Raw genomic sequence first — 17,351 nt, 5'->3', positions numbered from 1 at the left:
TTATTAATGTGGATAACAAAAAAACTGCTCAGTGAAAAATTGATCTTGAGAAGTAAATGCTACATGAAAGGTAAAGTAACAATAATAGGAAGGTGAATAATGGTTGGAAGTATCATAAAATGGAATCTCATCACTAAATACTAAGCCAGAGATTCTCAACTCTTTGGTCTCAAGAGACCTCTAACTCTTAAAAATTACTGAGGGGCCCAAAGAGCTTTTACTATGTGGGTTATGTTTATCAATATTTACCATATTTAAAACTGATACATTTAAAAAGTTATTAATTCATTTAAAAGTAAGCTATTATGTTTATATAAATATTATTTTTATGAGAACTATATGACTCCAAAATTTAAAAATTTAGAAAGAATGGCTGTTTTACATTTTTTCAAATCTCTCTAATGTTTGCCTTAACAGAGGACAGCTAGATTCACATATCTTCTTCAGCATTCAGTCTACTGTGATGTGTTGTTTTGGTTGAAATATAATGAAGAAAATAGAGCCTGACACTGACATGAAGCTGGAAAAATGAAAACCTCACAGACCTATCTAAAAGGGCTCCAGGGATCCTGAGTCGTCCACGGGCCATACTTGAGAACCAGTACACTAAGTATAAAGTTGCTGCTCAATAAACTTAGTGACTAATTGGAAATAACAGCGACAGTTATATAGGAAACTGTGCATACAGCATACTATCACAAGTGAAGAAAACTCTTCAAAATCATGTTTACTACATAGTTAGGGTATAAAAGATAAACATGATAAATGTGGTATAAAACTCCTATTTTACAACTCAAGGAGAGAGAACAAAATCAACCTCACATAGCAAATAATCTAATTATTATTTGCTGAAAATGAATGAATATTTTTCAATCCTGGCTGCACATTGTAATTACTTGGGCAGTTTTAAGACACATACCTATACATACACCAATAATAACTAAGTCTCACAAAATGGAATAAAAGATGATTTAAAAATAGCTGTTCCTGTTTGGGATGATGGGAAAGTTCTGAAAATGGACAGAGGTGAATGCACTTAATGTTGAGAATCGTACACTTAATGGTTAAAATGGTGAATTTCATGTCATGTATATTCTACCACAATTTTTAAAAAGGAAAAAAAAAGTTAAATAAAACCCAGCTACATCATAGGACACTTAAAAATATAAAAGGTCACATTAAGATTTTTCTTCATGAACAATAATAGATACAGAGGCAGAGCTGCCTCAAAAAAAAAAAAAATAAAAAATAAAAAAAAAGATAAAAAAAAAAGATTTTTCTTCAGAAAGCCATGAGATAAAACCAAAGAAATCTTTCAAAAAGAAGGAATGAACAGCAGCTTGAACAATTAATGAAACTAAACATCTGAAAACAAAATTATAAAGAACACCTTACTTACCTGCAACATGCTGACTATCTCAACTTTGTTGAAGAAAATAAAAGATGTAAGAGTAGAAAGAAAATTCTCTTCAAAAACAGATGGCGTCGGCAAAATGATGTCCTGAATGTACTGTACCCTGTAAGTCTGATGTATTTTTTGCCTTAGTTCAGAGTCTGTTATTGGTATAACTTCCTTAAACTTTGCAGTTTTGGTCAGGAATTCTCTGTGCCTTTTTGGCTGAGCCAAAGCAGGGTCATATTCAAGGCATCCCACAACATCCATGATACACTCATCAGAAAACATTACCTCAAACAGAGTTGCCTTATTTAGGAATAAGATCCCTCTAATAATTTCATACAAATGGTGTAAGCCTTCAGTGTTTTCTAGGTTCTCACAAGCTTGGAAGAGCTGCAGTAGTTTTTTAATATAGCCTTCATTTTCTAAGGCCAGAGCCAGCTTTTCCCTACGGATAGGTGAGGAGAGAACTGAGGTAACTAAGTCAGCAATCTCTTCAAGTTTATTGAGTTCACATGTGGGCAGGTCAATCAGATGACTAGTTTCAGGCATTTCTTCAAATCGTTCTTCTTCTGATTCATCAATGAGGTCCTGTGTGACTTCTACTGATGGATCCTTACCTTGAACCTGAAAATATCCAAGTATAGCTGGTTACCTTAAAATATAAATACACTCAAATTTTTGGAAATCATATTACTGACCATTGAGCTTAAGTAAAAATAAAGAAACTATCTACTCCCAGTTAAGAAAAGTCTAATGATTCAGAGCCATATGTCAAATAAGCGAATCAGAAGATTCACACTACAATTTCTTTGGCCACTTTATTACACTATGTGGCACTATTACTGGAAAGATCTAGGGGAAAAAATGACTGCAGTCAGATGCATAAAACTACTAAGAACCTTTAGTGATAAGAATCACTAGAGGGAAAACTGATGTCAATGAAAATAACAACAATCAAATCCTATATAATAAAAGGCTAATATGCAAATTGTCCCCTCGATCAGGAGTTCAACCAGGGGGCGGAGCCAGATGGCCAACTGCCCATGGCCTCCACCCTCGCCCCCAATCGCCCTCCAACCCTGATTGGGGGCGGAGCCAGCCAGACCCCACCCATGCACGAATTCATGCACCAGGCCTCTAGTAGACTATAATAGGATATCACAGGAGGTAACCACTTTATAGAAAACTAGAGGCCCGGTGCACGAAATTCCTGCACTGGGGGTGGGGGTGGTGGTGGTGTTATCCCTCAGCCTGGCCTGCCCTCTCAGGGGATGTCCAACTGATGGCTTAGGCCCCCTGTAAGGAGTGGGCCTAAGCCATCAGTAGGACATCCTTAGTGCTGCTGCAGAGGTGGGAAAGGCTCCCGCCACTGCTGCTGCGCTCGTCAGCTGTGAGTCCGGCTTCTGGCTGAACGGTGCTTACCCCTGTGGGAGCGCACAGACCATCAGGGGGCAGCGACTGCATTGATTGTCTGCCCCCTGGTGGTCAGTGTGTGTCATAGCGACAGGTTGTTCCACCGTTGGGCCGAAACCAGCTCTCCGACATCCCCTGAGGGGTCCCAGATTGCGAGAGGGCGCAGGCCAGGCTGAGAGACCCCACCAGTGCACAACTGGGGCCAGGGACAGATGCTGGAGGTTGGCCAGCTGGTGGGGGCCATGGGAGGGCTCCAGGGAGTGTCTGGCCTGTCTTGCTCAGTCCTAATCAGCTGGAACCCAGCATGCTAACCTACTGGTTGGAGTGTCTGCCCCTGATGATCAGTGCACATGATAGCAATGGTTGAGGAGCCTTAGCATATCATTAGATATTATGCTTTGATTGGTTGAACAGGCAACGGGATGAACAGACACTTAGCATATTAGGCTTTTATTATAGAGGATGGCAGCTAAAATGAATGTTAAGATTAATTTAAAATTCCAGTGACTGTTCACAGCAAAGATTTACCTAAGGAGACATAACTATTAAATGTAATGTGGGTGCAGCCACTGTGGAAAGCATATGGAGTTACCTCAAAATATTAAAAATGGAACTGCTTTATGACCTCACGATTCTACTTCTGGGATTATATCAGAAGAAACCTGAACACTAATTTGAAAGAATATATGCATCCCTATGTTCATTGCAAGATTATTTACTATAGTCAAGATTTGGAAGCAGCCCAAGTGTCCATCAGTGGATGAGTGGATTAAAAGCTGTGGTACATTTATGCAATGGCATACTAATTGGCCATAAAAAAGAAGGGAATCTTATCCCTTTTGACAGGATGAACGGACCTGGAGAGGATTATGCTAAGTGAAATGAGCCCATTAGAGAAAGATAAGTACCATATGATTTCATTTATATGCAGAATCTAATTGAACAAAAATAAACTAAAAAACAAAATAGAAACAGACTCATAGATAGAGAACAGACTAACAGCTGTCAGAAGGGAGAGGTATTGCTGAGGTAGGTGAAAAAGGTGAACGGATCAAGCAAAAAACAACAAAAAAACAACAACAAAAAACTCATAGACAATAGTATGATGACCAGAGGGAAGAGGAATGGGGGGGAAGTAGAAAGGGGTTAAATGGTAATGGAAGGAACTTGACTTGGGGTGGTAGACACACAATATAATATAACAATGATGTATTGTACACCTAAAACCTACATAATTTTAGTAACAGATGTCACCCTAAATAAATAAATTCAATAAAAAATGAAAAAGAAATAAATGCAATGTGGAATTCTGAATGGGATCCTGGAACAGAAAAAGTATACTGGATTTTAAACTGAGGATATCTGATTAAAGAATGGGCTTTAGCTAATAATAGTATATGAATAATAATAAATGTTTAGTTCATTAATTGTAACAAGTTTATCATACTAATGCAAGATACTAATAACAGGAGAACCAGGGATGGTGATGTCAGGGAGAGAAGTATGCAGAAACTCTACTTTCTGCTCATATTTTCTGTAAATCTGAATCTTTTAAAATAAAAACTTTATTAAAAAAAATTCCAGTTATCTGAGAGTTACCATTTATCTTATATCATGTAAGTTCTTCACAAGTTGAAGCTGTTAGCACTTTCAATCATTAGTTTCTGGTACACAGTATTCATGAACATTAGGCAAATGGGTGATGAAATATATAAAATCTTAAAGCTTTAGAACATAAATATTTAACTTTTTGTTGAAAGAGCTTGACATTTTACAGGGTATTAAAATCTGAAGTGATAAACAAAATTATGATAACTAAAAAAAATTTTAAGTAAAAAATTTTGCTGTAGCCAAAACTGGTTTGGCTCAGTGGATAGAGCGTCGGCCTGCGGACCGAAAGGTCCCGGGTTCAATTCCAGTCAAGGGCATGTACCTGGGTTGCAGGCACATCCCCAGTAGGAGATGTGCAGGAGGCAGCTGATCGATGTTTCTCTCTCATCGATGTTTCTAACTATCCATCTCTCTCCCTTCCTCTCTGTAAAAAATCAATAAAATATATTTTAAAAAAAAATTTTGCTGTAAAATATAGAAGAAATTTCTAGATTAGGTTACCAAAATCTCACATGAAGACATTACCTCTCCACATATACATCTTCTAGGTAAAAAGAAAAAAAATTCAAGAAAGCATATAAATGTTAAGTTAAATATTATTCAAAAAACTTTACCTGACAAATTTTTTCCCAGATCTCATCACAGCCAGCTTTTTCCTGAAAACTTAGAGCCAGATCATAGTTTTCAGCTTCTGACCAAACGATTAATGTATCCTGTTTAAAAACAAAGACTTCTAGATCATCACACTTGAAAAGAAACAAAATATAAAAAAGACAGAAAACAGCACAGCAATGACAAATGCCCTCTCCTAAGTGCAATTAATGGACATTTGATTGACATCATATAACTATTTTGTTACCCACTGAAACTGTAGTAATATACTGGCAATGAAATAGTAGCTTTGTCACTAAAACTGACATTGAGCAATATTGTAAAACAAAAAAGACTAAAACAGGTTAGCAGGCTCTGGCTCATGTTACCAAGAAATGTTTAATGCCGAAACCGGTTTGGCTCAGTGGATAGAGCGTCGGCCTGCGGACTGAAGGGTCCCGGGTTCGGTTCCGGTCAAGGGCATGTACCTTGGTTGCGGGCATATCCCCAGTGGGGGATGTGCGGGGGGCAGCTGATCGATGTTTCTAACTATCTCCCTCCCTTCCTCTCTGTAAAAAATCAATAAAATATATTTAAAAAAAGAAAGAAATGTTTAATAGAAAGTCTAGCCATTCTTGGCTAAACTGTAAGTAGATATTCTAATCATCCACTTTCTATTGTTTCCAGAAAGTCAGCTGTTCCCCTTACTAACCACCTACAAGTTTATTTTTTCCTTAAGCCAGTTGTCAACTGGTTGTAAATAGGCTAATAGCTAAAAATATCTTAAGGTTTAACCCTATTTTTGTTTTTTAAAAACAATCTGGAAAGCCTTCAGAATATTAAGAAATATAAAATGGAGGCAAAATGAAGAAAACTTGCTTTATCTGTACTACCAATAGCACCTAGTTTAGGTGCTTAGGTTGTAGAAAAATTAAGAACCACCGGTTCAGGTGAGTACTTTCCCAGAATGCCCTTAATTATATCCCCACCAAAAGGTTAGTTATGAATTTAGGAAAAAGTTTTCAACCCCTTTATTAAAAACTAAGGTCTGGGTTTAAACTAAAATGCACATACATGTTTTTTTTGTTTGTTTTTTAAAATATATTTTATTGATTTTTTACAGAGAGGAAGGGAGAGGGATAGAGAGTCAGAAACATCAATGAGAGAGAAACATTGATCAGCTGCCTCCTGCACAACTCCCCACTGGGGATGTGTCCGCAACCAAGGTACATGCTCTTGACCAGAATTGAACCTGGGACCCTTGAGTCCACAGGCCGACGCTCAATCCACTGAGCCAAACCGGTTAGGGCGCACATACATGTTTAAACACTAAAATCACTGCAACACTCAAATAAAATGAAAATTCTTTTAGGATACATAATGAAAGTTTAACATGGCTAAAACTGTAATTTTCAAAATATGAATATTTGAATTTATACCCTAATTAGCAAAAATATAATCTTCAAAAACACCATATTTAATAATTGTTCATCTGACCTTGTACTAAAAAATATAAAATTGAAAGTAAGTCCCAGATTAATAAAGACAAAGTCTTCAAAATAAAAACTTTTCAATATTCTGGTAGTTCTAACCAGTAAATAAAAAAAAATGCTTTAATTAATCCAGGCCTCAGATGACTATCTATTTTGCTGTGTGACCAGGTAAAAAGAACAGGTGGAAATCAGTTTTCTAGCTTCTGCCTAGCTATGCTTCTTTGAAGGGAAATTTGCCACCAGATTATAAAATTTTATCAGGTCACACTTTTATTTAAAAACTCTCAGTGGCTCCCCCCATCTACAAGAGTGGTTTTGAAACCTTTTTTTTTTTTTTAAAACAAACCCAGCAAAACTCATTTTACAAACAAAATTTACTAAAAATCTCCATGTTAAAAAAACAAAAGATAAAAACAGTGCTAGTTAGGTTAAAGCACTAAGACACCTGCTCAGGGTCTACGTACTTTCCTCAGTCCCTGAGTTGTCTTAGAGTCAGACCCTCTTCCAAACAGTGGTCTCCAAAACATCTTTACCTGTGCTCAAATTACTTATATTATATACAGGAACATAATATTAGTATAGCAATACTTTTAAAAACATACACTAAAATAGAAAGGTTTACATAAAGATAAAATAAATAATACTTTTAAATGTCTGAATTATAATTTCTCTCTACCATTATTAACATTTTAAGATGCAGTATACATTTAGGGCACAATATACTCACAAATGACAGTAGACACAAATTCATATTTAACATCACTTTTAATATTTCTGAATTTTTGGGATGGGTTACTTCTTGTAAGATCTATGTTATCATTGTTTCTTTTTGACTGAACAATTACACTAGGAGTATAAATGTCAGTTTAATTATTACCTCGTTCACTTGTACTTACGTTATTGTTACCAACCATTTTTAAGGCACTTGTTTCTTTTGTTAGGGTTACAGGTTAGTTTAAATTGAAAAATACCTTATCTGCACAGATAAGCTACAATAATTCACAATAGGTGAAGAACTCTTTTCATGGAAATGTTACTCTTCTTTCAGAATACCGTATCTGTTTTTGACTCTTGACCATGTGACTTTATATTAAATATTTAGCAAAACAATTTCTGAAAGCGGGTTTCTTCTCAAATTCTAGTGCTTCAAACTATGCATTCCACTTTGGAGAGAACGAAATCCAAAACCTTTATTACAGGCACCAAAGCCTTTTCAATTTTGGTTCCAATCTACCTTCTAAGAGAAAGTCCAGGTAAGCAGCAAAGTCTGAATTAAGGTTACCCAAATCCTTCTCTTAATCATTTTCTTTTGTTCTTTCCTTCCCATTCCTAATGGAAACTTTTCCCCCTAACCCAGTCAAAATCCCTAAAACTAAATGGGATTTATATTCAGAATCCTTTTTACAATGCAGAAAGGATTGACTTTGGGAAATGCCTCTTCTTAGGGGGCAGATCTGGAGCGAAGCCCAAGAACCCTTATTTTTAACTAGGGTCCGAGGTAATTCTTTGGGTAAGTCAAATTTGAGAACCTGACCTTAGCTGATAAATCGAGGATAGGGAAGTTCCATCGGAGTAGGCACCTTTCAGCTCTAGTATCTACTCCAAATGGGTGACAAAACTCCATTCTTCCTTCTGTCCCTTCTCTACACTGTTGTTGCAGTTGAAAAAATTACTGGGAAGAAGCACTTCTTAGAATTGTTTATTCCATGGGTTAGTGTAAAAGCTCCTATGTGAGTACAGAGTTGGCACAAGAATATATAAAACAGAATGAGAAGTGTCAGCCTATCCAAAAAGTCTAGATAGAGCCAAGTACAATTTTTCATAGTAAAATTGTTACCATTGTGCTTTGTGATATATTTTTTGCTCATTTGTGTGGCACACATATCTTTGGGACATTATTAATGCCTCTGTTTAAACCAAGAGAAGCTTAGAGTTTTTCTTCCTCTATTAACTATAACATTTAATCACCACTATATCCCTGTGGAAATCAGATTTAAAATAAGCTTTCAGGGAGAATAGAAAAAGTTGGTCTCATCCTTTAAAAAACAAATTTGGTCTCATCCTTTAAAAAAAATAAGGTGATTATTTTTCATGTCTTATTCCCATCCAAGCCCAGGATGGGAATAAGACATGAGCTAGATAAACTTGACAATTTAATCTTTACCAAATCAGGTTTTTACAATGTAGTATTATTATAAGAAAATGTCATTTTCAATCTTATATATTAATACACATTATTGAGCATATATTGTTGAAATCAGAGGTTCTTAATCCAGAGTCTAAATGATACTTTAAAACTGTATCACATCTCTTTTGGATAGAGTCTCCAGTTTTTAATATCATATTCACAAAGACACATTTAAAAGGATCTTACAAACCAATGGATTGTCTGTTTAAGTTTACTTCTCCAGTACTGATCCACTTCATTAACATGAATAAATCCAGAGTCATGAAATGTCTGAAACACCACAGTTGCTAGACTAACCCTATTAATTCTGACAAAATTCAATATAGAGAGAGCTGAAGTTTCCCAAAAGGAATTTTTAAAAAGGGAAATATAAATATCAGGTTTATAGAATTTAATTTGTAGATTCAAAATCAATTTAAAAGTATGAAAACGAGTGAGTTTATCCAGATAATGTAGCATGTAACTCTCTGGTAGTTCCTAATAGTTAACCTAGTTCCTCTAGGATGCATTTTTAAAATATAGTATGGTAAAACATATAGGCCAAGACAGACATGATGACACTACTTATAAACAGTAGGAATAGTTTATCTTTCCCAAATCAGTGATATATATGAATACAAGTAGAATAATCCTCAACTAGAATTAGGACCCAACTCCAAGTTTCACTGTCCACTATTTCTGTGACTTTCATTGAAGTATTTCACCTCTGATCTTATTTCCACTGAAGAGAGGAAAATGCTGCCTACATTGGGCTTACTATGTTATTATGAATATAGTTCTCTCACTGAACTTATGTGTCAGGTACTGTGCTAAAGCGTTTTTCATACAATAATTCACAGCTATTCTACAATGTAGGTAGTATCTCTAATAGATGAGATTCAGAGAAAACTTGCTCAAAATCACACAACTAGGAATAAAATTAAACCCACATTCCTATTACTATGCCACATGATAAATATGATCAAATTCTAAAAAACCCCATAAAATTCTTAACAACTTTGCTTCCCAAGCTTCTCCTCTGTGGCACTGTTTTGTTTATCTAGGCATCTCCCTAAACACATAAATAAGAAAAATCTGTCTCCATCTGATTCCCAGATTCCTCCTCGGTCCCACTCCAACACCCAGAACACAACCCTAGGTATCACCTTACTCAATCCTCCAAAGCTAATTATTCACATCCTCTACTCATGCAACTGATGTATAATTCGAAGTACAGAGTGAATTCTACTCATTACAAATTCACGCTGTTATTTAAAGCATCATAGATGCTTTAAAAATTATAGAAATCTCATTCTCCCTTGTATACTCATTAGTCCATTCCCCATAATGACTCAGGCTAAACGCTAATATCCTTAATTTTATTGTTTTGTGGGGTTTTTTTTCCAATTAAGAGCTAGGTACAATAAATATATGATCATTTTCATCCATACCTTCATCTCAACAGACATTCTACTAACCAAAACCTAGAATATTTGCAATCTTTCTCTTGCAGGATTTGGAACAGCCATTTGCTGAATGAATGACTACTGTCTTTTCCTTACCGAAATTCTGTCCTTCTTTGAAGACATTTTCCTGATTCTCTACTTTTTCCAATTGTTTAATCTTCTTTTACTGAATATTCCTTCTTCCTGATGATCGAACACCTAATCCAGCTGTATGCCCTATCAATTCTACCTCCAATACATGTTCCAAATCCATCCATCTCTTCCCATCTCCACTGCCATCACCGCTAACCTGACTCAACATTATCTTTTGCTTTGATTATGCTGCGGTCTTTCAACTAGTAGCCCATCCCAGTTATTGGCCTTCTTCCATTCCACAGATTAATGTTACTATTTTGGATCATGTCATTCCTCGAATGAACACTGTCAGAAATGTTTAAATGGACTTTAAAAAAACCAAACTAAAGATAGTGATCAACCCATAAACATCACTCACCCAAGTATTACTGGATGAATAAATTAATGTGGACAATTCAGCAAAGCCCAGTCTTAAGCTCTATTCTATTCTATGCTCTTGCAAAGGTGGTCCCCTCTTGCAGCTAAAAATATCATTTAATGATTCTCAAATTAGAATCTCCTACAACAAACTCTTACTGTATTTCTAGTCCTGGGTGTTCTTTATAAGACTTTCCCATTTATTCTACAATCATTTTAAAGCCTAAATTAAAATAAAAAAGCAAGGCACTGAACAGTTTATGGCATGCTACATATATGCCAATAAAAGACGTATCTGTGACTATACATATTTTTTTACATATGTATAAATCCTTTAGGAAGATATACAAGAAAATGGTAACACTGGTAGCTTCTAGCAAGGGAAACTGTATGGATGGAGTCCAGGATGGGAGGTTTTACCAAATACTGTCCTAATCTATAATAATAAAAGTGTAATATGCTAATTAGACCATATGTCCTTCTGGACAAAGTTGGGGCTGTGAGGGAAGCCCGGATCCTGGGTGCCAGAGGAAGCTGGTGCCTGGCAGCGGGGGGAAGACCTACTCTTGCATGAATTTCATGCATCGGGCCTCTAGTTTTTAACAAAAAAGGAGAAATGATAGCTGTGATCATGAATTATGTCTGTGCTCTTTTACTCTCTTCACTTCTTACCTTTCTACAGATAAGATCATGCTCTGGCTACTGGTACAGAGACCTATCTCAGAGTGGCTCAAGGCAGTGCCATGGCCTGCTATTCAAATTAATTTTGGATCTAAAAGGCCTAATCTATAATAATAAAAGTGTAATATGCTAATTAGACCATATGTCCTTCTGGACAAAGTTGGGGCTGTGAGGGAAGCCCGGATCCTGGGTGCCAGAGGAAGCTGGTGCCTGGCAGCGGGGGGAAGACCTACTCTTGCATGAATTTCATGCATCGGGCCTCTAGTTTTTAACAAGTTAAGTGCCCAGCCTGTTTTGTCTTCCAGACGTTAAGTATAGTGTCAGTCACCGGTGACCGATTGGACACTTAATGTGTTAATAATGTGAATGTCTTATCCATTTCAAATAAGCCTCTAACCATGATTAATGTAAACCTGCTTTCTTCTCAACTTCCCAGTTTCTGGAGGGAACCATCATTTTCCTGGTTCCAAGATTCAAAAACACTACCAGTAACTTCTGATTCCTTTTCTTTCATATGTAACAATTCACCAAATCTTCCAGCACTTTCTTGAAAATATACTGGAAAAAAAAAAATTAAAAAAAAAAAGAAAAAAAAAAGAAAATATACTGGAATTTTCCCCCTTGCCCATTCCATTTACTACACTGAAACAGACTTTCATTTTTTTAAATATGAATTATTGTAAAAGGTCTTGCTACCTAAAGCTGCTTCCCTCCACATCCCCAATTCATTATTCATGACTTTGCCATACCCCTTCCGAAACACAGTATCACTTTATTCATGTTGGGTCCCTACTCAAGAACCTATAATGGGTCCCTTTTGTTTAGCAAACCAAGCTCTCAAATAAGAAACCTAGGCTGCAAATAGCCTTAATACCTTTTGTATTAGGTGTACTATTTCCTTCTCTATCACAGTTCCTGTAGCAGATACTGTACCACCAACCAGAGTGAAGTTTTTCTTAATAATTCTGGTCGAAATCAATCTCTTCCTTCTAATTTTCTACTCCACAATACTGTGGAATACAAGTTGCTTTCCATAATATTTTGTGTTGGCATATACCTACTGTACAGTCATTAAACTTAGCCTTTCTGTGCCTTAGTTGCTGTATCTGTGAAATTCTTTCATCATCTTTCAATGGAATTAAAACACTTTATCAGCTATTTTATTATCATTCTGTAATTGTTTCACCTGTTAGGTCTTGTCTCCCAATAAAACCAAGGATAAGAACTTCCTTATACTTCTTTCCTAAACCCAATGAACACAAATTGTGTTATATAGAAGAGGTACATATCCCAATGACACTTTCAAGACCAGCAGGGCTGAGTCTACATAACTTAAAAAAATGGTTGGCATATGAATCAGGCACTTTATTACCCATTTAAAATAAGCTGTATGGTAATTCTCTTCCCTTTCCAATGTGTGTATTGGCTCCTTTCAGGTAAGTGTATCTTCTCCTTCCCATTTACTACTTCAGTATTGTCCACAGTATGGAAGAAAAATATGAATCATGATAGCCTACCGATATTGAGTATCTGACATTCAACTAAACTCTTATTTTGAACACACACTTAGCTCATTTTAGAACTATGTTAAAAAAAAGACTATTCCTCTCTGAATTTATTCAATGTATTTTAATATAGTAAAATATCCTATAAACTATGGATGTCCCATTCATTCAGCAGTTTTTTTAAAATTAAAATCCACTAATGATCAACATACTTCATATAAACATTTGGAAATAATTTCTAGACTAATTTACTGAATAACTTAAATGACATTCTACAAAAGGTAGAACTTAGAAAAATAGCAATGTGCTCGGAAATCCCAATTTGTGTAACTTGGTAAAAAGTGCAAAAGGAACAAGATGTTGATGAAAATATGAAAAATCGTTCAAAGTTTAACATAACCCCTAAATGGCTCTTGGATTTATATTAGAAAAGTGCATTCAATTTAAACAAAAATAAAGTAAAACAAGTGACCCCATTTACACAGGTTTATCATTCTGACATTCAAGCGTTTCCATATTATTATTGCCAAAGAGTTTTCTTAAACTTTAATGTTTTTAGCAAAAGTACCTCAATTAGAAAAAAATATATAGTCCAGTAGTGTATTATTTGAATGTTGATTAATTACAGAAAACATTTTCCTAATAGCAAAATTTTTTTTTTAATTAAGATATTTTTTCCCTCCAACACTTTAATTTTCTAGTGGCGTAACATTACAAACAAAACCATGTCCCAAAGTTTCTAAACACCATTGTGTATTTTTGGACTAATGCTGGGGGGACTATTTTATGTACCAACCTCTGCCATAATATGTTCTTTCCAATAGTTAACAATAGCCAAAAGATTTTGAAAACAATCTGAGAAGAATCCATATTATAACTAGTTTGTAGGGAGTCACATGTAAAACCACAGTTCCTGAGAATTTTATATTCATACAGATAGGGAAAAAAAATTCACAAAATTTTAGTATTTCTTTCCCCACAAACAAGCAAACAAAAAACCTTGTAAGTGGCTATCTGGCAAAATTCAGGGCAAAGGGAGAGAAACCATCTGTCTTGCTGACTTAAAAATTAAATTTAATTTAATGTGCTATACCTTAAAATGTCTAAGGTATAGGAAACATCTTCAAGTGTTCAAAACAGGACAAATGTTTAATTTGATTCTTCATTAGGAAGGACACATAATATTTTCTAAGTAGAGGAAAAAAAACCCCTAAATCATTTAGTTTAAATGAATATTGAAAACTAAAAAATATTTCAAAGAACTGATTAAGAATATACTGCATACACAAAATAATTGTTTAACAGTAAGACTTTTACTAATTATGCATTATGCAACAGACATAGTTTCATTCTTCCAACAGGAAGTATTTGTTTCTGGGTATTGAAATTTTCATTGGCCTTGAAGAAAGTAGGCATCGATGATGTAAATATCTTAACATAATTTATCTTTTCCTTCAAAAATCTCTGCCATATTCACTTTACATACCACACACACAAAAATAAAACTGAAAATAATCAAATGTCTAACAATAGGTGTATACCATACATCAGAATACTGTACAGTGGCTTTTCATTTTTAAAAAACACACAACTAGATCTACATTATTAACATAAACAAATCTCCAAAATAACGTTGAGTGAAAAATGAAAGTTGCAGAATACATGTAAGAGTACGAGGTCAATTGTATCAGTTTAAAAACACACAAAAGACTACATATTATTCATGGATACATACATATGCAGAAAAGGTATAAAAGCATGTACAGAAATAATACACATCAACTTCAGAATAGTGGTTACCTACAGGGAAGATAGAGAATGGATAGAATGAGATGGGTACAAAGGGGGCTTTAACTCTACCCACAAAGTTGAAAATTACAAAAAGATTTGAAACAAATATGGTATGTTAACATTGTTCAATCTGGTGGTGTTACACAGAAACTCATTATATTATTCTCTATACTTTTTAATTTTGAAATCTTTCATAATAAAAATAAAAACATTCACAGAATAAAGAAAAAGTTGAAGCACCGCTGCCATTTCCAGATGAAATAATTTGGTCTGCTAAAACATAACACAAGTTTTCTTTTCCCAAATAAGACAATAAATATTAACAGAAAACATTATATAATTGACAATGTACACTTTTGTAAAGAATCACTGATTATTATATTAAAAAATACAACAATTAAAGAACAGGATTTCAATGCTTCTACTTCAAAACTCTACCTTTGCTTGAGTTAGAGGATCTAATTTCACACCACAAACAGGCTTTCCTTGCTTTAGAGAGTACCCCTTTGAATTTTCTTGTATGCCACTTCCTTTAAATGTGGTTGAGAATAAAAGGCTTAGTGTACAACAGGGTATAGCAGAGACCTAGCTAACTGTAAGTTAAATAAGACTAATGAATACATTGTATTCTCATATAAACTAACAGTAGCTCAATTCAAAGATAATAAATTATGTCCAGTACATAAACTTTCACTGTTCAGTTTGAAACTTTTAACCTGTAAGGGAAATATATATGGTCTGTTACTTTGTTTACCAAACATTTTTTCTTGTCAGGAAAGCTTTCCCATCTTTGTCAGATTAATACTTCCTTGATCACAGATGAAGTCTTTCAAATTAAAGATAAACAACTACTTGCCTGTTGTTTCTGATATGCAGTGTTTGGATTTATCTTTGATTCCAAGAGTAGTGATCCTGAAAGATAAAAAACAACAACAACATGTATAAGTTTCAATTTATAAAACCTGAATAAAAAATGAGTCCACATTATAAAAAAAAAAAAATCATTGCATGTTCCCTTCACTCAGCTAGATATCTGAAGTATTCACATTTTTCTCTCCAGACCCGAACTTCATATTTAATTTACAACATATCATCCTATTCCAAGAAACCCTTATATCCACCTAAGATAAACATTCAGACCAAGAATATAAGGATGTAATACTTTAAAACAATAACGAATTTAAATAAACAAATAAATAAAAAGACTATAAGGAGACTTGATGACTATTAAAGTTTTATTGAAATGAAATTTTAAGGTCTAAATGACCACTTGAAGCCAAACTCTTTTTTTAACAGTTATTTTATTGCATTGCCAGTTTAACAAATAAATTACAAAGGACCACAACAAGTACACAAATTACAGAACTGCTTTTCTCCTTTTCTCCTTAAGAACAAAAAGGACACTGCTTGTAGACATAAACGCCCGTGACTATTTTTAAAGGAAAAGTACAAGCGTACAAAATACATCACGAAGCAATCTAAGGTGGTTTATGCTCCCACTGTCTGCACATAGTTCCAGATTACAACGAGAAAGACATTTTAACTACGACCGTACATTTCATGATTTAGGAACACTTGCGCCAGGACTCGTACAATAAATACGTCCACGAATAACGTGGAAAGAATCCACAGACCCCTCCTACCCCCCGCAGGGACCCCGCCGGGAGGCGTCTGTGCTCGCGCGCGTGCACCGTGGCCACAGCCGGCCGTGACCCCGGCTTTCACAGGTGCCTTCAGGTTTCCCCCAGCACCTGTCGACTGTGGCAACCGGGGCTCGGTGGGAACATCCGTTCCAGAACAAAGACTCGGAAAGGAAAGTTCCGCTGAACCTTTGGTATCAGACACAGACTAGGTAACAACAGAGACAGGAGGGAGCAGGGGCTCCCCAACGAGGAGCGATCAACACCCCGTGAGCTCCCTGCCCTCTCCTTCGCGCTCTCCCTTCTTCAAGAGAAGAGACCGGAGAGGAAGGGGTCAAGTCCTTAACCGGGACAGGAGGCGGGGGAACAGCGCACAGGCGTCGGACTGAGGGTGAATCCGGACAAAGTCGTTTGTTTTTACCGGACAGAAGTGCGGAAACAAAACCCAGGCTCCAAGTCCGAGGCGGCAGTCCCAGCACCCCGCCTCCGGCCTCCCCCGCAGGGCTGTGCCCTACCGGGAAGCACTCCCCCCCGCGAGCCTACCGTCCCAAAAACCTTACCGTCGGACTCCGCCCGAACCAGCAGCGACATCCCCTTGAGCTCCTCCACGTAAGTGGACGAGACGTGCCCGGTGCCTCGGTCGTCCCATTGCCGGTCTTCATTCAGGGTATAGACCTTCACTCGCCGCCGCGTATCCGACATGGTGGCCGCTGTTCCCACCGGTCCAGACGCCGCCTCCACGTCCCCCTCGTCCTCGCCCCTCACTCTTGAGAAACAGTAGCGGCGGCGGCTCCGGAGAGGCCCAAATTCACCATGGCTCTCAAGGTTCAGCCGCGGAAAGGGGCAACAAGAGCCACCGGGACCTCTCGGCCGGAGCCCCGGGACCTCTCACTGCACCCACACACACACCCACCCTCCCCTCCCTTTGCCCCCCAGAGCTCGCTCGCTCTGCCGCCGCAGTAAGCACTACACATCCGCCATCTTGTAACCCGATTCTCTGCCTTTCTCTTCCTCCTCCAGCAGGCTCGCACGGGCTGTCCTAGCAGGGGCTACGGCGGCCGACGCGGCCAACGCACCGCCGCTCAGCTTCTGCTCACGCTTC

General features: G+C 36.7%; 1 protein-coding gene across 5 annotated transcripts in view; it reads right to left on the bottom strand.

The window, feature by feature from the left end:
- PPP4R3B (protein phosphatase 4 regulatory subunit 3B) overlaps positions 1 to 17,345 on the bottom strand; it is a 50,465-nt gene extending 33,120 nt beyond the window's left edge. For all 5 annotated transcript variants that reach the window (XM_006778583.2, XM_006778584.2, XM_015557905.1 and 2 more), the window contains exons 1-4: positions 16,810 to 17,345; positions 15,466 to 15,521; positions 5,038 to 5,136; positions 1,400 to 2,023 (exon numbers count right to left, since the gene is read on the bottom strand). In XM_006778583.2, the coding sequence (XP_006778646.1) occupies positions 1,400 to 2,023; positions 5,038 to 5,136; positions 15,466 to 15,521; positions 16,810 to 16,951 (921 nt within the window). In that variant the 5' untranslated portion in view covers positions 16,952 to 17,345. The remainder of the gene's footprint in view (positions 1 to 1,399; positions 2,024 to 5,037; positions 5,137 to 15,465; positions 15,522 to 16,809) is intronic.
- Between the last annotated feature and the right edge of the window lie 6 nt (positions 17,346 to 17,351).

Source organism: Myotis davidii, unplaced genomic scaffold (genome assembly GCF_000327345.1).
Source record: "Myotis davidii unplaced genomic scaffold, ASM32734v1 scaffold6, whole genome shotgun sequence".
Lineage (NCBI taxonomy): Eukaryota > Metazoa > Chordata > Mammalia > Chiroptera > Vespertilionidae > Myotis > Myotis davidii.
Note: the sequence above shows the minus strand (reverse complement) of the source record. Positions and strands in the feature narration are given on the sequence as shown.